The sequence below is a fragment of the Pan paniscus genome, chromosome 20 (assembly GCF_029289425.2).
Source record: "Pan paniscus chromosome 20, NHGRI_mPanPan1-v2.0_pri, whole genome shotgun sequence".
In the NCBI taxonomy this organism is placed as follows: domain Eukaryota; kingdom Metazoa; phylum Chordata; class Mammalia; order Primates; family Hominidae; genus Pan; species Pan paniscus.
This window is the reverse complement of record NC_073269.2, coordinates 17,655,058-17,678,696: the sequence shown is the minus strand read 5'-3', so window position 1 is coordinate 17,678,696 and position 23,639 is coordinate 17,655,058. Positions and strand designations below refer to the sequence as shown.

The window sequence follows — 23,639 nt, the reverse complement described above, 5'->3', positions numbered from 1 at the left end:
ATCCTGAGTCTCCCAAGTGGGGACAACAATAGCAGCCCAGGCAGTGGCAGAGGGAGGAGCGAAGGGCAGGGGGTAAGGGGGTCCACTAGGTGCCTTCCAGGCCTGTGTGCCCACAGCCTGAGACCGCTCTGGAGTCAGGATGAGACTTCAGGAGCCCCTCCAGCCCGAGTCCTCTGTCACCCTGCCCACTAACCAGCCCCCTTGCTGCAGCCCTTTGCTGGGAGGGGCTGATGCCATCCCATGGGGGCAGGAATTGGGGGGTGGAGACTGTTAATCCGTAGTCTGGCAGGCCTGGCCTCTCCCCAGGGCGCCCACTAATTCCCAAACCAAACAGCAGGCAGCGCCGGGCCCACTGCCGGCCTAATCCGCTCCGCTCCCCACCAGCCTGAGGCTGGCCAAGGGGCCTCCCAGTTCCCACGCTCTGAGCCTCCAAGGAAGTGGGAAAATGCCTCTGTCTTCCATTCCAGGCTTCACAGGCCCAACAGGGACACCTTAACCCACACAGAATGAGACAAAGGTATCTCTCACCCAAGACACCCTCCTTCCAAAGTTGCCACAATAAACATGCATCTCTATTAGGTCTCTGTTGTGAATGGGCCCCTCTAGATGTGACACTTCTGTCCAGTGCACAACCTGTGCAACTGTACATAAAGGTGCTTACCCTCACCTCCCAATGTCAACAATACAGCAGTTTAAGATCATTTTATTGAAGAGCAAGAGGTGGGAGAGGTAGGGGGCAACTACAGCTCCCCAGCAGCCCCACCAGGGGGAATGGACCCCTCCCTGCCTCCTGCCCAAGTGGCTCCCCCTGTATTATGGGGGGGACTTTGTGCAAACTCTGCCCCGAGGGGGTGGGGAGGGTGGAGGGTGAGTGTGAAATGGCAGCGGTTGGGGCTGGCAGCTGTGCTACTGGGCACTGGGGGGCTTGTAGGGCTCCAGGAGGAGGGCCGAGAAGGTGTTGACCTTGTCTGCCCCCCGCACCTCATGGGGTAACAGCGGCAGCTTCACGATGTGGAAGTCTTCATACAGGTCCTCCATCTGCAGCCAGGGCAGAGGGTAGAAGGCAGTGGTCAGGGGGCAGGAAGGCAGAGATAGAGTGTGGATCAATAGAAGCGGTAAAGCTAGAAAGCTTCCAGAGTCAGGGAGAGAATATAGGGCAGGAGCTTAAGGTGTCATAAGTGGGAGTTGCATCACTATGGTCAGAGATCACTGGGCTAGACCCCCTGCTCTCCAGGGTCACAGGGACCTAGGCCAGGCCAGCCACAGTCCTCTATGGCCAGAATAAGGGTGAAGGATCTGAAATGTGGGGGCAAAGGGCAGGAGGCTAGAGGGCAGAGGGCCAGACGGTAGAGCAAAAGATCAGAGAATAAAGGGGCAGAGGTGCCTCTGCTGAGCCAGTGCTGGGTGGGTGGGCACACCTGGTCCAGATACTTGGCCTGGATCTTGTGGCGGGCCTCACACATCTTGCAGGGCTTCTCGGGGTCGGGGAAGACGAGCTGGTTGACAATTATATTGTGTGTGTCAATCTTGCACTTGGCCAGCTCCTGGATCAGCCTCTCTGTCTCATACAGGGACAGGAACTCAGCAATGCATACGCAGATGAAAGTTGTCTGCTCCTACAGGGCACGAGAGAGGACAGTGATGGGCGGGGTCTGCCCCTGTCCTCAGCCCCCGGGCCTCTCACCGCCAGCCAGACCACCACTCACAGGGTCCTTGAACTGTTCGCTGACTGAGCGGATGACGGGCAGTGTCTCCTCCAGCTTGGAGGCCAGCTGGTCTGCGTTCATGTCCCCCAGGCCCAGCATGTTGCACATCTGCAGGGGGGATGTGGGAGGGCTCATAGCTTACCTGGGGCTCCTTAAACCTCCTGGGTTGGGGGTTCACTAAACACCCGAGGGATGACTCCTGATACCTCCCAGTGGTTAAAGGCTCAGGCCCATGAGCAGATTCCTGGAGTTGGTCAAATACTAGCTTTGCCATTTCTTTCTTTTTTTTTTTTGAAATGGAGTCTCACTCTGTTGCCCAGGCTGGAGTACAATGGTGTGATTTTGGCTCACTGCAACCGCCGCCTCCTGGGTTCAAGCGATTCTCCTGCCTCAGCCTCTTGAGTAGCTGGGATTACAGGCGCGCGCCACCATGCCCGGCTAATTTTTGTATTTTTAGTACTGGTGGGGTTTCACCATTTTGGCCAGGCTGGTCTTGAACTCCTGACCTCAGGCAATCCACCTGCCTCGGCCTTGCGAAGTCCTAGGATTACAGGCGTGAGCCACTGCGGCCGGCCTCAGCTTTGCCATTTCTAGGGAACCATAGCTAAGGGGCTTGACCCTCCTGGAGCCTCAGTTTCCCCATCTCTAAACTTTACCTCCCAGACCTGTTGTACCAGATGAGCTGAAGCATATAATGTGCTCAGAATAGTGTCTGGCACACAGTAAGGGCTCAGTGTTACCACCTGAGGCACAGGTCCCCACAGGGGACACACACACACACACACGTGCACATACACCATGGTGGGTGGTGCTGGTGGTGTGCAGCACTGTGGGGGCTTTAGGGTTGTCATCGTAATAATAACCCATGGGGGCTGGGCACAGTGGCTCATGCCTGTAATCCCAGCACTCTGGGAGGTCGAAGTGGGTGTACTGCTTGAGGCCAGGAGTTCAAGACCAGCCTGGGCAACATGGCAAAACCCTATCTCTACAAAAAGTACAAAAATTAGCTGGGCATGGTGGTACATGTCTGTAGTCCCAGCTACTTGGGAGGTAGAGGCACGAGAATCACTTGAACCCACGAGGTGGAGGTTGCAACGAGCCAAGATCGCACCACTGCACTCCAGCCTGGGTGACAGAGCGAGACTCCGTCTCAAATAATAATAATAACCCATGGGGCACTCTCATGATCTCCATTTGCAAGACAAGGAAGGTGAGGCCCAGAGAGGTGAAGTGATTTGCTTGAGGTCACACAGCAGTTGGGTCACATGGTGAGTGTAGAGGGTTTGAAGGCAGGTTGCCTGGTTCTGGAATGTGCTTTCTGGCTCTGTCTAGGGTATTTAGCGGGCAGGGGCAGGGACACTGAGTCCTGCCTGTGGGGGAGGAAAGACAGCTCCGTCCCATCCCCTCCAGGGAGAAGTCCAGAGTGAGAAGGGGTGGGAAGGAAAGGGAATTGTTAGTGCGCATTTGAGGGTCTGGGGGCCCGGGCCTACTCCCACTCCCGGCTGCCTGGATGGTGCAGGTGGGGGCCCCCGCCGCCTGCCTGTGAGATGAAAGGACTGATCTGGTTCTTGATCTGCATAAGCCGGCCCAGGCCCCGCTCCACGATGGTGGGGAAGTTGAGCAGCCTCAGTGTGTGGCCCGTGGGTGCCGTGTCAAATACCACCACCGAGAAGTTCATGCCCTTCACCAGCCTGAGGGGAGACAGGGGTCAGGCCCTCTGTGTCCGCTCTTCCCCTTCCCCAGGCAGCCCCCACCCCTGCTGGCTGGGCCTGACCTCATGACCTCGGCATAGCTCATGGCCTCATCGATGCCGGGAAATGCGCTCATGGCCTCCTGCATCATCTTCTTGCCCATGCTCAGCATGTTGTCCTCCTCGAAGAACTCGTCAGGCAGCTCCGCCACGCCCAGGCTGGGGTCAATCTCCTGGGGGCCAAAGGGATGAGACTGAGGTTGCTGCTACTGCTGGGGGAGCCTTCCCACCTGGGCACAGGGCCAGGGGGAGCCTTCCTACCTGGGCACAGGGCCAGAGGGAGCCTGTGGTGGGCTGTGACCACAGGCGTTTCATTAGGTCACGGCTGGGGGGACCCTGAGGTAGTACTTAGGGTTTTGTATGGTTGCATAAAGGGTCAAAAACAAGGGGAAAATTGCAAGCTGTGCCCAGGGCCCTCAAAGGGAAGCTGAAATCCACTGTGGGCCATTTACACTGCTACTCCCCACTTGCAACCTGCCACTTGCAACCCCAGATACTCCCATGACTGGGCCATGACCTCTTCCGGATCATCATCCCTCCACTGAGAGACTCCTTGACCACCCTAAGTAACAGCACAGATCCACCGACACCCCTGCCCTGCCTTCCTTTCTCCTTAAGGTTTAGCCCTTAGGAGCTGGGCAGGATAGCTCACGCCTGTAGTCCCAGGTACTCAGGAGAATGAGATGGGAGGATCGCTTGAGCCCAGGAGTTGGACACCAGCCTGGGCAATATAGCAAGACCTATCTGAAAAAAAAATTAGCCCTTCCTCACATCCCTCATGATTCCCTTGTTTATCATCTGTCTCCACAGCAGGAACGTCTGCCCCTCAAGGGCAGGGGTTTTACCATCTAGCTCACTGCTGTGTCCTCAGCGCTTAGCATGAACAGTGCCTGGCACAGAGGTCGTCAGCACATATGGGGAATCCAGCCAGGCGCGGTACCTCATGCCTGTAATTCCAGCCCTTTGGGAAGCGGAGGCGGGCAGATCACCTGAGGTCGGGAGCTCGAGGCCAGCCTGGCCAACATGGTGAAACCCCGTCTCTACTAAAAATACAAAAATTAGCCATGCATAGTGGCGGGTGCCTATAATCCCAGCTACTCGGGAGGTTGAGGCAGGGGAATCGCTTGAACCCGGGAGGCAGAGGTTACAGTGAGCCGAGATCACGCCATTACACTCCAGCCTGGGTGACAGACGGAGACTCTGTCTCAAAAAACAAACAACAAAACAAAACACAAACATGTATGTAGAATTATGAAGGGATGGCCATGGCTGGGGTCCCTGGCCAGTCTCAGACTCAATGCCTCCCTCTTTTTTTTTTTTTTCCCCGAGATGGAGTTTTGATCTTGTTGCCTAGGCTGGAGTGCAGTGGCGCGATCTCAGCTCATCACAACCTCCACCTTCTGGGTTCAAGCAATTCTCCTGCCTCAGCCTCCCGAGTAGCTGAGACTATAGGCATGCCCCACCATGCCTGGCTAATTTTTTTTTTTTTTTTTTTTTTTTTTGAGATGGAGTCTTGGCCGGGCGTGGTGGCTCACGCCTGTAATCCCAGCACTTTGGGAGGCCGAGGCAGGCAGATCACCTGAGGTTAGGAGATCGAGACCATCCTGGCTAACACGGTGAAACCCCGTCTCTACTAAAAATACAAAAAATTAGCCGGGCAAGGTGGCGGGCGCCTGTAGTCCCAGCTACTTGGGAGGCTGAGGCAGGAGAATGGCATGAACCCCGGGGGGCGGAGCCTGCAGTGAGCTGAGATCACGCCACTGCACTCCAGCCTGGGCGACAGAGCGAGACTCCATCTCAAAAAAAAAAAAAAAAAAAAAAAAAAGAGATGGAGTCTCGCTCTGTCACCCAGGCTGGAGTGCAGTGAGTAGCTGGGACTACAGACGCCCGCCACCACACCCGGCTAATTTTTTGTATTTTTAGTAGAGACGGGGTTTCACTGTGTTAGCTAGGATGGTCTCGATCTCCTGACCTCGTGATCCGCCCACCTCGGCCTCCCAAAGTGCTGGGATTACAGGCACGAGCCATCACGCCCGGCCATGCCTGGCTAATTTTTGTAATTTTTTTTTTTTTTTGAGATGGAGTTTCGCTCTTGTTGTCTAGGCTGGACAATGGCGTGATCTTGGCTCACTGCAACCTCCGCCTCCAGGGTTCAAGTGATTCTTCTGCCTCAGCTTCCTGAGTAGCTGGGATTACAGGCATGCGCCACCACCCCAGCTAATTTTGTATTTTTAGTAGAGACGGGGCTTCTCTATGTTGGTCAGGCTGGTTTTCAACTCCCAACCTCAGGTGATCCACCCACCTCAGCCTCCCAAAATGCTGGGATTACAGGTATGAGCCACCATGCCCGGCCAATGCCTCCCTCTTTATCTTCCTCCTTTGTCACCTCTTCTTGGTAACTTCATGGGTCCCATGGGGAAATACCCAACTCGCTGGCCTTAGGGGTCATTCCCTGTTGGGGAGCTTGCCCACTCATCACTGCACCCTCTTCTTATGCTTCATATATTTTAAGCTTCTTTGGACTACTTCATCCCCTCACCTGGCCCCTGTAAACTGTCAGTGTTCCTCTTGGCTGGCACCCTTATCCAGCCCAGCCTCCACAGGTTCCCTCTGCAAACACTCCCTTTCCCCTTGCTGTTGGCAAAATCCCCCACTCTGGTTACTTCCAGCTTTTTTTTTCTTTCTTTTAGAGATAGCGTCTTGGCCGGGCGCGGTAGCTCACACTTGTAATCCCAGTGTATTAGGAAGCCAAGCCAGGCAGATCATTTGAGGTCAGGAGATTGAAAACAGCCCGGCCAACATGTTGAAACCCCGTCTCTACTAAAAAAAATACAGGCCAGGCGCGGTGGCTCACGCCTGTAATCCCAGCACTTTGGGAGGCCAAGGCGGGTGGATCACGAGGTCAGGAGATCGAGACCATCCTGCTTAACATGGTGAAACCCCGTCTCTACTAAAAATACTAAAAATTAGCCGGGCATGGTGGCATGCACCTGGAGTCCCAGCTACTCGGGAGGCTGAGGCAGGAGAATCACTTGAAATCGGGAGGAAGAGGTTGCAGTGAACCGAGATTGCGCCACTGCACTCCATCCTGGGCGACAGAATAAGACTCCGACTCAAAACAAACAAAAAAAAACCCCCCAAAACAAAAATTAGCCAGATGTGGTGGCGGGCGCCTGCAATCACAGCTACTTGGGAGGCTGAGGCAGGAGAATTGCTTAAACTCAGGAGGTGGAGGTTGCAGTGAGCTGAGATCACACCACTGCACTCCAGCCTGGGTGACAGAGTGAAACTCAGTCTCAAAAAAAAAAAAAAAAAAAAAAGATACCATCTCATACATAGCTCATTGCAGCCTCAAACTCTTAGGCTCAAACGATCCTCCTGCCTCAACCTACCAACTTACTGGGACTATAGGCACACACCACCATGCCCAGCTAATTTTGTTTGTTTTTTGTAGAGAAAGGGTCTCCCTTTGTTGCCCAGGCTGGTCTTGAACTCCTGACCTCAAGTGATCCTCTTGTCTCAGTCTCTGCAAGCACTGAAATTATAGGTATGGCTTTCTAGCTCTTTAGTATCACTGCACTTGAGGGCCGAACACTCCTGAAGAGTATTCCCATCTTGCTCCTCACCCTTTTGGAGACGGAGTCTCGCTCTGTCATCCAGGTTGGAGTACAGTGGGGCAATCTTGACTCACTGTGACCTCCGCCTCCCAGGTTCAAGCAATTCTTTGCCTCAGCCTCCCGAGTATCTGGGATTACAAGCGCCCACCACCAGGCCCGGCTAATTTTTTTTTTTTGAGATGGAGTGTCGCTCTGTATCCCAGGCTGGAGTGCAGTGGCATGATCTCGGCTCACTGCAACCTCCGTCTCCCAGGTTCAAGCAATTCTCCTGCCTCAGCCTCCCGTGTAACTGGGACTACAGGTGCCAGCCACCACGCAAGGCTAATTTCTGTATTTTTAGTAGAGACGGGGTTTCACCATATTGGTCAGGCTGGTCTCGAACTCCCGACCTCAGGTGATCTGCCCGCCTCAGCCTCCCAAAGTGCTGGGATTACAGGCGTGAGCCACCGTGCCTGGCTTATTTTTGTATTTTTTTTTTTTTTTGAGATGGAGTCTTGCTCTGTCACCCACGCTGGAGTGCAGTGGCGCGATCTAGGCTCACTATAAGCTCCACCTCCCGCGTTCACGCCATTCTCCTGCCTCAGCCTCCCGAATAACTGGGATTAAAGGCACCCGCCATCACGCCCGGCTAACTTTTTGTATTTTTAGTAGAGATGGGGTTTCACCCTGTTAGCCAGGCTGGTCTCAATCTCCTGACTTTGTGATCCGCCCACCTCGGCCTCCCAAAGTGCTGGGATTACAGGCGTGAGCCACCATGCCCAGCTAATTTTTGTATTTTTAGTAGAGATGGCGTTCCACCATCTTGGCTAGGCTGGTCTTTAACTCCTGACCTTCTGATCCACCCGCCTCAGCCTCCCGAAGTGCTGGGATTACAGGCATGAGCCACCACGCCCGCCCTTGCTCCCCTCTTCTGAACACAAATCTCCAATGGGCACTTGATGATCCAGACAATTCTGGTTCCTCCTGCTACCTTAAGAAGTGTTTATGTGGTATTTTCTCCCTCCTCAAACTTCTATCCCATTCACTGCTGAGACCCTTGCCTGTTCCTTGGTAAGAAAGAGAAGCCATTGGCTGCCAACACCCTCATCTCTGCCCGGGAAGTGCCCCAATTCCTCCTGTTTCCCTCCCAGTCCCTGACCCTGGCAGCGCCCAAGTTCTGGGTCTGTATGCTGGATGGAGCTCATCCCACCTGAGGACTGTCCTCTGCCAGCATCCTCACTCTGCAGCATCTCTTTATTGTATTTTATTTTTATTTATTATTTTTTGTTGAGTCTCGCTCCGTTGTTCAGGCTGTAAAGCAGTGGCGCGATCTCGGCTCACTGCAAGGTCCACTTCCCGGGTTCACGCCATTCTCCTGCCTCAGCCTCCAGAGTAGCTGGGACTACAGGTGCCCGCCACCACACCTGGCTAATTTTTTTGTATTTTTAGTAGAGATGAGGTTTCACCGTGTTAGCCAAGATGGTCTCGGTCTCTTGACCTTATGATCTGCCCGCCTCAGCCTCCCAAAGTGCTGGGATTACAGATGTGAGCCACCGTGCCCGGCCTTTATTATTGTTTTGAGACAGAGTGTTGCTCTGTCGCCCAGGCTGGAGTGCAGTGGCGTGATCTCAGCTCACTGCAAGCTCCGCCTCCGGGGTTCACGCCACTTTCCTGCCTCAGCCTCCTAAGCAGCTGGGACTAAAGGCGCCTGCCATCACGCCCAGCTATTTTTTGTATTTTTAGTAGAGATGGGCTTTCACCGTGTTAGCCAGGAGGGTCTTGATCTCCTGACCTTGTGATCCACCCGCCTCGGTCTCCCAAAGTGCTGGGATGACAGGAGTGAGCCACTGCGCCCAGCCAATTTTTTTTTTTTTGAGACGTGAGAAAACCTCGTCTCTACTAAAAATACAAAAATTAGCCGGGCATGGTGGTAGGCACCTGTAATCCCAGCAACTCCAGAGGCTGAGGCAGGAGAATCTCTGCTTCCTGGGTTCTAGCAATTCTCCTACCTTAGCCTTCTGAGTAGCTGGTATTACAGGCACCTGCCACCATGCCCAGCTAATTGTTTTATATTTTTAGTAGTGACGGGGTTTCACCATGTTGGCCAGGCTGGTCTCAAACTCTTGACCTCAAGTGATCCGCCCACCTTGGCTTCTCAAAGTGCTAGGATTACAGGAATGAGCCACCATGCCCAGCCCTCACCCAGCTTTAAATGCCACCCTTGGGACAGTGACTTCCAAATCAATGCCAACCTCCTCTGGGCTCCAGACTCACATAAACAAGCTATTGTCTTGATGTTTACACTTGGATTTCCAGTGGGCAACTCAGATTCACTGTGGACAAAATGAAATTCTTTATTTGTTCATTCTAAACCTACTCCTTTCCTAGTTTTCCCCATCCCAGCTGCTCAGAGAGACAAGAAAGACATGCAATCAATTGATTTCTTTTTCTCACCCAAGTAATCTTACTGGTTTACTTCCAAAATACATCCCTGGTGCGATGTGGTGGCTCATGCCTGTAATCCCAGCACTGTGGGAGGCCGAGGCAGTCAGATCACTTGAGGTCAGGAGTTTGAGACCAGCCTGGCCAATATGGTGAAAACCTGTCTCCTAAAAAAAACAAAATTAACAGGCAGTGGTGGCGCAAGCCTGTAATGCCAGCTACTCGGGAGGCTGAGGCAGGAGCATTGCTTGAACCTGGGAGGCGGAGGTTGCAGTCAGCCTAGATCGGGTTACTGCACTCCAGCCTGGGAGACAGAGGAGTCTTGAGTGTCTAAAAAAAAAAAAAAACCTCAAGTCTGACTACTTCTCCCCCAACATTCTGCCTCCACCAGAGTCCAGGATGTTGTCATCTCTCAACTGGTTACATCCCCAATCTCCTTGTTAGTTTCCCTGCTTCTACCCTGACTGACAATTAAATCTCCACCTGGCCGTCAAAGGGTACTTTTCAAACATGAATTTGGCCACGACATTGCCCTGCTTAAAACAAACAGCTTCCCGTTAATAACCTGGAGTCAATGCCAAACTTCTTAGCGTGGCCCATAAGGTCCCACACCATGTGGCTCTGATTGGTCTCTCCAACTTCTCCTTCCCCTACCCTGGCTCACTAAGCTTCAAGCACTCTGGTGTGCTTCCTGCTCTGCAATTCCTCATTGGTTCCCTTGTGAGTATGTTGAGGAAGGAGTGAAACACGAGAGACACAGGATATAGAGTGGATAGGACACGGTGGCTGCTGGTGTGTGCGCACAAGAAAGGCTGGAAGAGGCTTTTCCCAGAAGTGGGGGCTAAGCCCTGTTCCACTCACCATAGCAAAGAGGTTGTCATAGCCTTTGACCTTGGTAGGCACCTTTGAGAACTTCTGGTCAAAAGCATCTGAGATGTTGTGTGCTGGGTCTGTGGAGATGATCAGAACACTCTCACGCCCCTTGGAGAGCTGGACTGCCAGGCTGCAGCTGAGTAATGGAAAAGTCAAAAGATAGGGGATGAGGGGATGGGCTCTGTTCCCTGGGTCTGCAAGGGGAGTGGTAGGTTCCCTGGAGCAGGTGACCCGGATCAGCAGGGGCCTTGAGAGGAGAGTATGGGTTACGGTGGGATTGAGCCTCAGTCCCTACAAAGGAACCCTCTCTGATTTATCTCCTGACCCCTCTATGTGGACTAGAGAGGTAAGGTTCAGCTGACTGAGTCTGTCTGACCTAGTGCCTGCTTCTTCTTTGCTGGGCACAGTGGCATGGCCCAGTGGTCCAGCCAGCATAGCTTGACTCCGTGCCCCCTTCCTTAATAAGCTAAGGGGTCCCCTGCATTCCCTAGTAAGCACAGGATGGTTCAGTCTGCTTGTCCAGGATAATCTGTCCAACGGACACCTCCTGCCTGTAGCTGCCTGGGACAGTCTGACCACGTGCCCTCTCCCTCGCTTTCCACCCTCACTCTCGCCTTGGGCATAAAACACCAAGGTTCACCAAACTAGGATTGCTTGTTCTGGTGCCGCCCTCACCCACAACTCTGGATTCACTCAGGTACGGTCCAGCTGATGGGGATATCTAAGTGCTTCCCCGTCCCCCGGGCGCTGAGTTCACTGTGGTTCGGCACTTGAGCCCCAACACGGATGGTCCAACTCAAGAGAGTGCTAGGGCTGCATTGAGGTCTTTCTCATTTGCTCCAGGTAACTTCCAGAGAGTGAAACCCAAAGACCCCCGCCAGCCCCCATGCCCCGGTCGTGGTGGAAAAGCCGGTCCTTGGCCTCCCCTTCGCCCAGTGGTATATCCTACACGCCTCCTGGCCCCCGCCGCAGCCTCCTTACCTGCAGGTGGTCTTGCCCACACCACCCTTGCCCCCGACGAAGATCCACTTCAGGCTGCGCTGCTCGATGATGTTGCTAAGTGTAGGCTCCAGCGGCTCCACATCAGGCGCATCTTCGAACTCCTCTGCCTCAACCCCCCACCCGGCCACCCCTGCCGCCATTTTGGAACTGGCTCACGTGATCCAGCGGAGCGCACCATACGAAGAACCTACAGGGGAAATTCTCTATCACATTCCTAGCGAAGCTAGGAGCATGAGTTAATTTCCTCATTACTTGCCTTTTAGGAGAAATATAAATTATATTTTCACTATTCTTTGCTTCCAGGGTTCACTTTGTCAACCTCTGGTCTATAATTTTCCAAGGGTTCCCCCTACCTAATGAACACATCGGTACGGTCTAGGCTACTCCCTTTCACTGATTGGGCCCTAGGTCTTGCAGCTCTCCTTTCATTGGCTATGTCTTTTCTTACTTACACCAATCACTCTTATGTTCCGGTAGCGCCAACCTCTCCTTAGCAACCAGCCAAACACCCAGTCCATGCCCTTTCGGTGAAGTTAGATTCCCGGTCCTCCTTGGCCTGACTCCATAGGCTCAACTTTATGTCCATCATTTTCCCTCTATTCTTCACCGTAGGTCCCAACCTCACCTCAGGTCCGCCCCCTCTGTTATTCAATAGGCTGTGAGCCTCTTGGCTCTTGCCGCAAACCAATCATAGACGAATTGACTCGGTTGGCGATAGGTCCCCGGGCTGATAGTGGCTTAGAGTGGGCGAGTCCACAGAGTCTTGTCCTGTACGCCCTGATCTCCCATGCCTAGCAGACACCATTTCTGCAATTGCGCTCCGTTTCGTAGAAGGAATTCCTAAAAGCCTCCTTGTATTTCAAGAGAAGACTCCAGTATACCATATTTCATGTTTGAACTTCTGTCTTAGAGCAGGAACAGAAGCTGGGTTCCAGGCCCTTGATGGAGACCCCAGCCCATGACACTCAACTTTAGAGGGAGACTACAGACTAGAAATAACCCCGACTTCATCTGAATACTACAGCTCATAAAATAAGCTGATTCTCGGGCCGGGCGCGGTGGCTCACGCCTGTAATCCTACCACTTTGGGAGGCCGAGGCGGGTGGATCACCTGAGGTCAAGAGTTCGGGACCAGCCTGGCCAAGATGGTGAAACCCTGTCTCTACTAAAAATACAAAAATTAGCCGGGCGTGGTGGCACGCGCCTGTAATCCCAGCTACTCAGGAGGCTGAAGCAGGAGAATCGCTTGAACCCGGAGGGCAGAGGTTGCAGCGAGCCGAGATTGCGCCACTTCACTCCACTCCAGCCTGGGTGAAAGAGTGAAACTCCGTCTCTAAATAAATAAATAAAATAGGCTGGGCGCGTTGGCTCACGCCTGTAATCCCAGCACTTTGGGAGGCCGAGGCAGGCAGATCACGAGGTCAGGAATCGAGACCAGGTTGAGGCAGAAGAATCGCTTGAACTCGGGAGGCGGAGGTTGCAGTGAGCCGAGATCACGCCACTGCACTCCAGCCTGGGCGACAGAGAGAGACTCCGTCTCAAAAAATAAAATAAAACAAAATAAAATTAATAATAACAATAATAAAATAAAAAAGTAAGCTGATTCTCAGACGGGGACTTCAGCTCCACAGAGCCAGCTATGTCCCCAATAAATGTGAGCTTTATCCCAGAGATGGGTACCCAACCCAAAGATACCCCTATTTCTACTTGGGGGGCCCAGACTAGACATGCTCTCTATTCCCCAGTTAGGGATTCAAGTTCCCAGGTGTCAGCTGAGCACACAGCCCCAAATGAGGTCCTTCCACTCATAGAGATTATTCTTGGTGTCGTCAGACGGGGATTCTAGCCCTGGAAAGCGAATCTGTTCCTAGCCCCAAGTGAAACCAACTCCAGAGAGCAAGCTACAGCCCCAGTCTCAGACGACAGTCTCATTCTCCGGGAGCCCCTGTCTGGGGAACACCAGCCTGAGTACTGCTGAATTTTGAAAACCCGAGAGGCAGGGCTCGGTGGCTCACGCCCGTAATCCCAGCACTTTGGGAGGCTGAGGTAAGAGGACTGCTGGAGCCTAGGAGTTTGAGAACAGCCTGGGCAACATGACAAAACCCCGTCTCCACAAATATAAATAAATAAATAAATAAATAAAATTAGCCAGGCGTAGTGGCGCATGCCTGTGTTTCCAGCTACTCGGGAGGCTGTGGTGGGAGGATCGCCTCAGCCCTGAGAGGTCGAGGCTGAAGTGAGCCCTGATCATGCCTTTGCACTCCAGCCTTGGAGACGGAGTGTGACTCTGTCTCTAAAACAAGACAAAAAACCAAAAACCAAAAACCAAAACAGCAAGACTGGGCCCGATGGCTCACGCCTGTAATCCCAACACTTTGGGAGGGGAGGCCAAGGCAGGAGGATCGCTTGAGGCCAGGAGTTCGAGACCAGCCTGGGCAATATAGCCAGGCGCCCGTCTCTAATTTTTAAAAAACAAGGCCAGGCGCGGTGGCTCATGCCTGTAATCCCAGCAGTTTGGGAGGCCGAGGCGGGCGGATCACCTGAGGTCGGGAGATTACCAGCCTGACCAACATGGAGAAATCCCGTCTCTACTAAAAATACAAAATTAGCTGGGCGTCGTGGCGCATGTCTGTAATCCCAGCTACTCGGGAGGCTGAGGCAGGAGAATCGCTTGAACCTGGGAGGTGGAGGTTGTGGTGAGCCGAGATCGCGCCATTGCACTCCAGCCTGGGAAACAAGAGGGAAACTCCGTCTGAAAAAAAAAGAAAACAAAAAACCAAACAAAAAAACCCGCGAGACGGGGGCTCCTCCCCCTAGCCCCGCCCCTTCGGGTTGGTTCCCTCATTCGCCCCGCCCCCGCTGCGGGCGCTGGAGGGCCTGACCGCTCTTCCCGGCATGCATTGTTCGGGACGAGGCGAGTCGGGCGCCAAGCGCGGGGCCGGAGCGGCCTTCCCGGAGTCCTTTGCGCGGCACCTGGCGACAAAATGGCTGCCCGAGGGAGACGGGCGGAGCCTCAGGGCCGGGAGGCTCCGGGCCCCGCGGGCGGTGGCGGTGGCGGGAGCCGTTGGGCTGAGTCGGGATCGGGGACGTCGCCCGAGAGCGGGGACGAGGAGGTGTCGGGCGCGGGTTCGAGCCCGGTGTCGGGCGGCGTGAACTTGTTCGCCAACGACGGCAGCTTCCTGGAGCTGTTCAAGCGGAAGATGGAGGAGGAGCAGCGGCAGCGGCAGGAGGAGCCGCCCCCGGGTCCGCAGCGACCCGACCAGTCGGCCGCCGCCGCTGGCCCCGGGGATCCGAAGAGGAAGGGCGGTCCGGGCTCCACACTTAGCTTCGTAAGGAGCCGTGGGGGTGGGGGCGGGCGCCACGGCCTGTCCTGGCAGCGGGAGTCGGGGCCCGTGAAGGGGGATCGGGACCGAGGTCCACTTTCCGTTCTGAATGAGGGGCCCGTCCGGGTCACCCGCTGAGGGTGTGGAACTTGGATTCCCGACAACTGGGGTCTAGGGGCGGGCGTGGGGACTCCAGGAGCTTGCCCGTGGGAACTGGGAGCTGAGGAATTGCCTAGGAATCAGCACTGTGGAGAATGAGGAAACGTGGATATCAGGATTCCTGTTTGAGTGGTACCCGGACCTTGGGTCATGGGACCACCACTAATTGTGAGGAAAGGGAGTAAATTTAAGTCTGGACTCTGAGCTATATGCGTTAGACTCAGACCACGTACTATGTAAGGACAATTACTTATCTAGGACAATTGCTTGACTTCCTTGTATCTTATTCGACCAACCTCCATTTATTGAGCAATTTACCTCGTGCTAGGCATTGTGCTAGGTGCTGGTATGCAGTGGTGAACTTACAGACAAGATCGCTGCTTTCCTGGAGCCTCTGGGTTTGCCTATCCTCATTTTCCCTAGTTGCAAAAATAGACATCATAGCATCTCTTGATGTGGTGAGGGTTTTATGAGGTGATCCTGGAAAAGTGGTTAGCACAGAGCCTGTCTTCCAGGAAGGGCTAAACTGGTGGTTCTCAATTGGGGCAGTTCCCTCCACCCCCACATTTGGCAAAGTCTGGAGACATTTTTGGTTGTCAGAACTGCGGGAGGGGGTGCTAGTGACATCTATGGGTAGAGGCCAGGGATGCTGCTCAACTTCCTACCATGCGTGGGGCAGCGCCCTCCCACCCCCAAACAAAGAATAATCCAGCTCAAAATGTTATTAGTGCCAGGTTGAGAAACTCTGGATTAAGTAAATAGGGCATATATTGATTTTTGGCTCTGAGCTTGCCATGTCTGTGGTGTTAAGATCAAGTCCCAGTAGTGTGGAGGAAAAAGTGTTGAGAATAACATGACTGGGGGCTCTAGTTCTGGATCCAGCATGTGATTTTGGGCAAATGATCTAACCTTTGCAAGCCTCAGTTTCTTCATTTGTTAAAAATGGGCGTGGATTGGGTGCAGTGGCTCACACCTGTAATTCCAACATTTTGGGAGGTCGAGGTGGGTGGATCGCTTAAGCCCAGGAGTTGGAGACCAGCCTGGACAATATGGCAAAAACGCATCTCTACAAAAAAAAATTAAAAAATTAGCTGGGCATGGTGCCACATATGCCTGGAGCTCCAGCTACCCAGGAGGCTGAGACAGGAGGATCGCTTGAGCCCAGGAGATTCAGGCTGCAGTGAGCCGTGATTGCACCACTGCACTCTAGCCTGGATGACAGAACAAGAGAGTATCTTAAAAAAAAAAATCGGTGTGAAATAATCCCAGCAGGCCAGGCTCTGTGGCTCATCCCTGTAATCCCAGCACTTTGGGAGGCCGAGGCAGGCAGATCACCTGAGGTCAGGGGTTCAAGACCAGCCTGGCCAACGTGGTGAAACCCTGACTCTACTAAAAATACAAAAATTAGCCAGGCATGGTGGTGCATACCTGTAATCCCAGCTACTCGGGAGGCTGAGGCAGGAGAATCACTTGAACCTGGGAGGTGGAGGTTGCAGTGAGCTGAGATCGTGCCACTGCACTCCAGCCTGGACAGTAAGACTCTGTCTCCAAAAAAAAAAAAAAAAAATGGAAATAGTCCCAGCAGCACAGGTTACTGAATGCCTGGTTGTCTGTGAAGACTGTTGGAGCCCCTGGAGCGCAGGAAGCCCTCAATCAATGGGAGAAGGTGGGATACAGGATGAAAGGCTAGAGGAAGACTCTTTGAGGCAAGGGTAAGGAAGGAAAAGCGTCAGGACCAGGGTTGGTGTGATACCTGCGAGTGGAGTCCCTTCATGAATGGGAGTAGCAGTCGTCGTTGCATCTTTTTCATTTGTTCATTGAGGGGCCATTTTGGCTGCACCCTCAAAGAGGCCATGCCAGGCTAGGCACAGGGAAGGCAATGTTGCTTGATGTCTAAGGATGTTGTCCAGAGGCTTCGACCCACCTGACCCTGAATCAGCTCCATTGTTTGTTGTTAGCATGACCTCTCCTTGTGAAAGACTTTCCTCATCTATGAAAAAGGGGTGGTTCTTTTTTTCTTTTCTTTTTTTTTTTTTGGGGGGACAGAGTCTACTTCTTGTTGCCCAGGCTGGAGTGCAATGGTGCAACCTCGGCTCACTGCAACCTCCTCCTCCCAGGTTCAAGCAATTCTTCTGCCTCAGCCTCCTGAGTAGCTGGGATTACAGGCGCCTACCACCACTCCCGGCTAATTTTTTGTATTTTTAGTAGAGATGGGGTTTCACCATGTTGGCCAGGCTGGTCTCAAACTCCTGACTTCAGGTGATCTACCCGATTCTACCTCCCAGAGTGCTGGGATTACAGGCCTGAGCCACCGCGCCTGGTCAAAAAGGGGTGGTTCTAACTTTCATCTTAGGGTAGCTGTGAAAATGAAAGGAGATGATACATCCACAGCACTTGGCACAGGGCTTGGCATACAGTACGTGCTCAATAAAGGGAGCTGTTGCCACCTCTTGTGGTCCCTGCTAGGGAGGATGAGGCCTTGGCGTGGAAAGTGAGAACAGAGCTGGTCCCTACTGAGGTGGGCACTCTTCTTGCTCCCTGGGAGGGCACCGCGGGCCCAGGGCAGGCGCTGAGTCGCGTGTGCTCCTCTCTGATTGCTGCGCAGGTCGGCCGGCTGGCGGAGCTGGGCGCGGCGTCAGGACGGGCCACCAGGCCGGGCTAGGAAGGTGTAGTGGGCCTCAGCGCCGCCAAGGGCGGTCCCGGCTCCTGTAACCGTTGCAGTCTTCTGTCCCTTCACCCAGGTGGGCAAACGCAGAGGCGGGAACAAACTAGCCCTCAAGACGGGAATAGTAGCCAAGAAGCAGAAGACGGAGGATGAGGTGAGCCAGCTTGGTGCAGGGGGTCCACCCACATTGCCTTTCCCTTCCAGCTTTTGCGCCCAGCCTTCTCCCTCCCTGTCTGGTATCCAGGCCTTTGATGAGTGTGCCTGGCAGGGTAGGAGGGCTGTCAATGGGTCCCCAGAGAACTTGACTTTATAATCTTTAGCTCAAACCCAGAGTCTTCCGGGAAGACTCTGGGAATGGGTCACCTGTCTCAGGGCAGTCCTGACCCTGGTTCCTGGCACCCCCGTCCTAACCCGTATCCCCTTTCCACAGGTATTAACAAGTAAAGGTGACGCGTGGGCCAAGTACATGGCAGAAGTGAAAAAGTACAAAGCTCACCAGTGCGGTGACGATGATAAAACTCGGCCCCTGGTGAAATGACGCCCCTCCCCCGCCTGCCCATGGCCTGGGACTCTCTGCGATGTACATAACTATTTAATGCAGCGGCAGCGGCGACAGCCTTCCCTGAGAGGACTTAAAAGCAGAAGGAAACCGAGATGCTTCCCGCAGCCGTGGACGATTCTCCAGGACTCTTTTTTTACCTTGAGCACTTGCCTCGTGAGACTTCATAGAACAGTGGTTTACTGTCCCCCCCTTCTCACCTCCTCATTCTCTCTGGCTCTTTCTGTCTTCCTCTTCTCACCCTCCTCCCTCCCCTTAGCCATCACTTCTGGGAAGTAAAGAACTTGACTTAGTGCCGGAGCTGTGTGCTTGGTTTGTCTTCTTTGCGCTGTCGGACCTAAGCCTTCCCCCGGTTGCTGGCATTGTACCTGTCAAAGCCTGGGCCTGACCCAGTAAGGAGCGGGATATGGAAGGGGTAGGAAGGACAGGGGCACATCCCCTCCTGTAGGCCTGGACTTTCCCCAAGACCTATCTCCCCTCACTGCTGCATCTCTACCGTGCCACCTTAGGCTCACTTTCTCTTCACAGTTCCATTTTGGCTTGGCCAAAGCTGTTGCATTGTGCATTCAGCAGACACTTAGGAGCATCTATTATGTGCCAGGGCTCTGCAAGGCTCTGGGACCACAGCTGGGAGCACGCAGACCACACCCTCCCTGCCCTTACAGAAGGAGACAGACACAAACAAAAAGGGGAAGCCCTTTTGCAGCTAGGGAGGAGGGGGGTATGTCTTTTAGGTGACATTTGATTAGAGTCCTGAGGGAGGTGAGGCAGAGTCCCAGGCAGAGGGAACAGCCAGGTTGGAGAGAGCTTGGGCCTGATGGGGGCCTCCTAAGTGAGGAGGATGGATGAATGGATTATGGGGGGGAGAATTCAGGAATTTTTTTTTTTTTTTTTTTTTTGGGGGGAGATGGTCTCGCTCTGTTGCCCAGGCTAGAGTGCAGTGCTACGATCGCAGCTCACTGCCTCACTGCAGCCTCCACTTCCTGGCCTCCTCCCACCTCAGCCCCGCAAGTAGTAGGGACCACAGGTTCACACCACCATGCTCTGCTAGTTCTTTAATTTTTTTGTAGAGACGGGGTCTCCCTATGTTGCCCAGGCTGGTCTGCAACTCCTAGGCTCAAGCAACCCTCTCACCTCGGCCTCCTAAACTGCTAGGATTACCAGTATGAGCCATTCCTGGCCCAGGATTTTATTCTTTTTTTTTTTTTTTTTTTTGAGAAAGAGTCTTGTCTCTGACACCCAGGTTGAAGTGCAGTGACGCGATCTCGGCTCACTGCAACATCCACCTCCTGGGTTCAAGCCGTTCTCCTGCCTCAGCCTACCGAGTAGCTGGGATTACAGGTGCCTGCCGCCATGCCTGGCTAATTTTTGTATTGTTGGTAGAGACAGGGTTTCACCATGTTGGCCAGGCTGGTCTCGAACTCCTGACCTCAGGTGATCCACCTCGGCCTCCCAAAGTGCTGGGATTACAGGCCTGAGCCACTGCGTCGTGCCCAGGATTTTATTCTTAAGTGAGGAGAAGGCTTTGGGGGGTATTTGAGGTAGCAACATCATACGTTATATCTTCAGGGGATCCCTCTGGCTCCTGTGGGGAATAGACTGAAGGGGGCTGAGGGTAGAACCTGGGAGACTGAGGAGGGGAGTGGAGGGGACTGCATGTTGGCAGCAGAGGAGGTGAGGAGTGCTGAGAGCTGGATTCCATGGGGCTGTGTGCTCCACTGGGGGAAAGGCCACTCAGTCCTCTAGCTACTTGAAGCCCTTCCAGGGAGGCTGGAGTCTGTCCCTTCTGTATGCATACACCCTCAAGAGAAAGAGGGCGAGGGGGTTCTCTGTCCAACCTTACAGAACATGATCATTGGCACAGACCTAGCCCTTCCATGCCCTCCTCCTGGCTCCACTGCCCATCCTGTTGGAGCCAGAAGCTGCCTGGCTCCACCTGTTCTCCACCAAACCCACACAGGTTTTAAGATGCCCTTGCCTCCCAACTCCTCAAACCTGCTGGACCTGGAGCAACGTTGGGGGGTCCCCCAGCTATAGGCTCACCCCAGTCTTCCCAGGCAGGAATGGCAGCAGCTGAGCAGCCTTGGCACTCCTACCCAGCTTAGGGCTGGGCCCTCTTCCACTTTCTTTTTTTTTTTTTTTGAGATAAAGTCTCCCTCTGTTGCCTAGGCTGGAGTGCAGTGGTGAGATTACAGCTCACTGCAGCCTCAACCTCCTGGGCTGAAGCGATCCTCCCACCTCAGCCTCCTGGGTGAGGTCTACAGGCATGTGCCATCAGACACGGCTCATTTTTTTTTTGTATTTTTCGTAGAGACGAAGTCTCACCATGTTGCTCAGGCTGGTTGGGAACTCCTGGGCTCAAACCATCTTCCCGCCTTGGCCTCCCAAAGTGCTGGGATTACAGGTGTGAACCACTGCACCCAGCCCCCTCCTTCCCGTTTTTTTTTTTTTTTTTTTTTGAGACAGAGGCACACTCCGCCCCCAGGCTGGAGTGCAATGGCGCGATCTGGGCTCACTGCAACCTCTGCCTCCCAGGTTCAAGCAATTCTCCTGCCTCAGCTTCCCAAGTAGCTGGGACTACATGAGTGTGCCACCACACCTGGCTAATTTTTATCTTTTTGGTAGAGCCGGGGTTTCCTGACCTCAAGTGATCTGCGGCCTCAGGGATTACTGGCATGAGCCACTGTGCCTGGCCCCTCCTTCCACTTTCAATCAAAAGAGGACCAAGACTCAGAGAAACACGGCCTCAGCAAGTAGAGGGTGGAAGGCACAGGGCTGTGGTCCTGGGAGTGGGCTGAGGTGGGCCCACCCCGGTACACCACAGGCTCTCAGATTTTGCCAGATGCAGTCTGTGCAGGTTGGGGTGGAGCACTGACTCATGTAACAAATGATGAGCATCTGCTATGTGAAGTCAGCTACCTAAACAGACAAAAACCCTGCCCTGCCAAGAATGGTGGCTCACATCTGTAATCCCAGTGACTGGGGAGGTCGAGACACAGGTGGATCACTTGAGCCCAGGAGTTCGAGACCAGCCTGGACAACACAGCGAGACCTTTCTTGCTACAAAAAATAAAAGTTGGCTGGGTGCGGTGGCTCACGCCTGTAATCTCACCACTTTGGGAGGCCGAGGCAGGAGGATCACTTGAGGCCAGGAGTTCGAGACCAGCCTGGCCAATGTGGTGCAACCCTGTCTCTACTAAAAATACAAAAAATTAGCCGGGCGTGGTGGCGCGCACCTGTAATACCAGCTATTCGGGCGGCTGAGGCAGGAGAATGTCCTGAATCTGAGGAGGCAAAGGTTGCAGTGAGCCAAGATTGTGCCACTATACTTCAGCCCGGGCAACAAAGTGAGATTCCGTCTCAAAAAAAAAAAAAAAAAAAAAAAAAAAAAAAGCCTAGCTGTCGTGGTGGCTCACGCCTATAATCTCAGCACTTTGGGAGGCCAAGGCGGGCAGATCACAAGGTCAGGAGTTCAAGACCAGCCTGACCAACATGGTGAAACCCTATCTACTAAAAATACAAAAATTAGCTGGGGGTGGTGGCCCACGCCTGTAATCCCAGCTACTTGGGAGGCTGAGGCAGGAGAATCGCTTGAACCGGGGAGGCAGAGGTTGCAGTGACTACACTCCAGCCTGGGCAACAGAGACTCCATCTCAAAAAATTAAAAAAAAAAAAAAAGAATAGGATACCTTTCCTCTTTCGCTTCCTGCTAACACACAATAAGGTTTTTCTGCTTTACTTTGCACATGGGCTGAAAGGTCTCTCCCTCCTACTTTGGGGATGCTAAGCTAGCCCAGGTGTGACTTTGGCCTTGGGGATGGAGTATGGGGGGACGGAACACAGGAAGCTAATGGAGCCATCCCTACCTCCTCCTCCCCCAAAGCCACCAGCAGAGACTGGATCTTTAAAAAGCAACAGAAGCCTGGGAAGTAGGTCGCCCTGCAGCATCTCAGCCTCTATTCTAGTGTCAAGAGGCAGGAGAGGCTGAAAGTCCAGGCATATCCCTTTACAGTACTTACCTGCTCTGACCTGAGAAAAGTCTGAAGAGGGAGGAGAATCATATCCAGGTTTTGGTGAGTCACACAGCCCTGGCTTCTAACTATTCTAGTGTCTGTTGACTGTGTGATCTTGGGTAAGTCACTTAGCTTTTCTGTACTTCAGGTTCTTCATCTATCAAATAGGGATAAAATAAAGAAGCATCTCTAGAGTCAAGTTCTAAAGTAAGGGCAATATTCATAGAATCTAACCCTGCCATTGTTTAAAACAGCTAGTGCTTTCCAGCGTGAAGAAGTTGGCTTGCGTTTGGGGACTGTGTTAAGTTAGTTGAAGTGCTGACCTTTGAACTCGGGGGACAGTGTGATGAGAGGCTTGGGAAGGGAGGCTGCTGTAAATTGAGAACACGTTTGTCTCACATTTCAGATTCGTGGTTGGACACCAATTCTTTTTTTTTTTTTTGAGACAGAGTCTCGCTCTGTCGCCTAGGCTGGAGTGCAGTGGCGTGATCTTGGCTCACTGCAAGCTGCGCCTCCTGGGTTCACGCCATTCTCCTGCCTCAGCCTTCCGAGTAGCTGGGACCACAGGCGGTCGCCACCACGCCTGGCTATTTTTTTTTTGTATTTTTAGTAGAGACAGGGTTTCACCGTGTTAGCCAGGATGGTCTTGATCTCCTGACCTTGTGATCTGCCCGCCTCGGCCTCCCAAAATGCTGGGATTACAGGCATGAACGTGAGCCACCGCGCCCGGCTGGTTGGACACCAATTCTGTGAGTTTCTTTTGGCACAGAGAGCTTCTAATTGAACTAGGGTAAGTTTGCCAGGCATAGGGCTGTTGTGAGATTTGCATGAGATAACATTTGGCCTTTTTTTTTTTTTTTTTTTGAGACAGAGTCTCGCTCTGTCGCCCAGGCTGGAGTGAAGTGGCGTGATCTTGGCTCACTGCAACCTCCGCCTCCCGTGTTCAAGCGATTCTCCTGCCTCAGCCTCCTGAGTAGCTGGGATTATAAGCGCAGGCCACCACTCCTGGCTAATTTTTTTGTATTTTTAGTAGAGACAGGGTTTCACTGTGTTAGCCAGAAGATGGTCTCAATCTCCTGACCTCGTGATCTGCCCTCGGCCTCCCAAAGTGCTGAGATTACAGGCATGAGCCACTACACCCGGTATTAATGAGATAACATTTGGAAACCACTTGACATGCAGTAGGCGCTTAAGAAATAGGAAAAAAGGCCAGGCATGGTGGCTCATGCCTGTAATACCAGCACTTGGGGAGGCCAAGGCAGGTGGATCACCTGAGGTCGGGAATTCGAGACCAGCCTGACCAACACGGAGAAACCCGGTCTCTACTAAAAATACAAAATTAGCAGGGCGTGGTAGCACATGCCTGTAATCCCAGCTACTCGCGAGGCTGAGGCAGGAGAATCACTTGAACCCGGGAGGCAGAGGTTGTGGTGAGCCGAAATTGCACCATTGCACTCCAGCCTGGGCAACAAGAGCAAAACTCCATCTCAAAATAAAAAAAAAAAAAAAGGAAAAAAGGCCAGGCACGGTGGCTCACGCCTGTAATCCCAG

At 53.3% G+C, this 23,639-nt stretch overlaps 2 protein-coding genes across 4 annotated transcripts; one reads left to right on the top strand and one right to left on the bottom strand.

Annotated features, from left to right (window-relative positions):
• Window positions 1-687: 687 nt before the first annotated feature.
• Window positions 688-11,928, bottom strand: GET3 (guided entry of tail-anchored proteins factor 3, ATPase). Of its 2 annotated transcripts, XM_003814821.6 has the most exons (8): window positions 11,822-11,928; window positions 11,349-11,556; window positions 10,356-10,503; window positions 3,481-3,629; window positions 3,247-3,397; window positions 1,707-1,814; window positions 1,419-1,616; window positions 688-1,038 (listed from the first exon to the last, which is right to left on the bottom strand). In XM_003814821.6, the coding sequence occupies exons 2-8, from the start codon at window positions 11,507-11,509 to the stop codon at window positions 907-909; spliced, it is 1,047 nt and encodes a 348-aa protein (XP_003814869.1). In that variant the 5' UTR covers window positions 11,510-11,556; window positions 11,822-11,928; the 3' UTR covers window positions 688-906. The 2 variants fall into 2 exon arrangements, with proteins under 2 accessions (XP_003814869.1, XP_063455996.1); XM_063599926.1 differs by lacking the exon at window positions 11,822-11,928 and having other exon boundaries at window positions 688-1,616; window positions 11,349-11,694.
• A 2,325-nt stretch (window positions 11,929-14,253) lies between these two features.
• TRIR (telomerase RNA component interacting RNase) lies at window positions 14,254-18,375 on the top strand. Of its 2 annotated transcripts, XM_034944972.3 has the most exons (3): window positions 14,270-14,698; window positions 17,593-17,670; window positions 17,947-18,375. In XM_034944972.3, the coding sequence occupies exons 1-3, from the start codon at window positions 14,354-14,356 to the stop codon at window positions 18,052-18,054; spliced, it is 531 nt and encodes a 176-aa protein (XP_034800863.1). In that variant the 5' UTR covers window positions 14,270-14,353; the 3' UTR covers window positions 18,055-18,375. The 2 variants fall into 2 exon arrangements, with proteins under 2 accessions (XP_054960174.1, XP_034800863.1); XM_055104199.3 differs by lacking the exon at window positions 17,947-18,375 and having other exon boundaries at window positions 14,254-14,675; window positions 17,593-17,669.
• The last annotated feature ends 5,264 nt before the right edge of the window (window positions 18,376-23,639 follow it).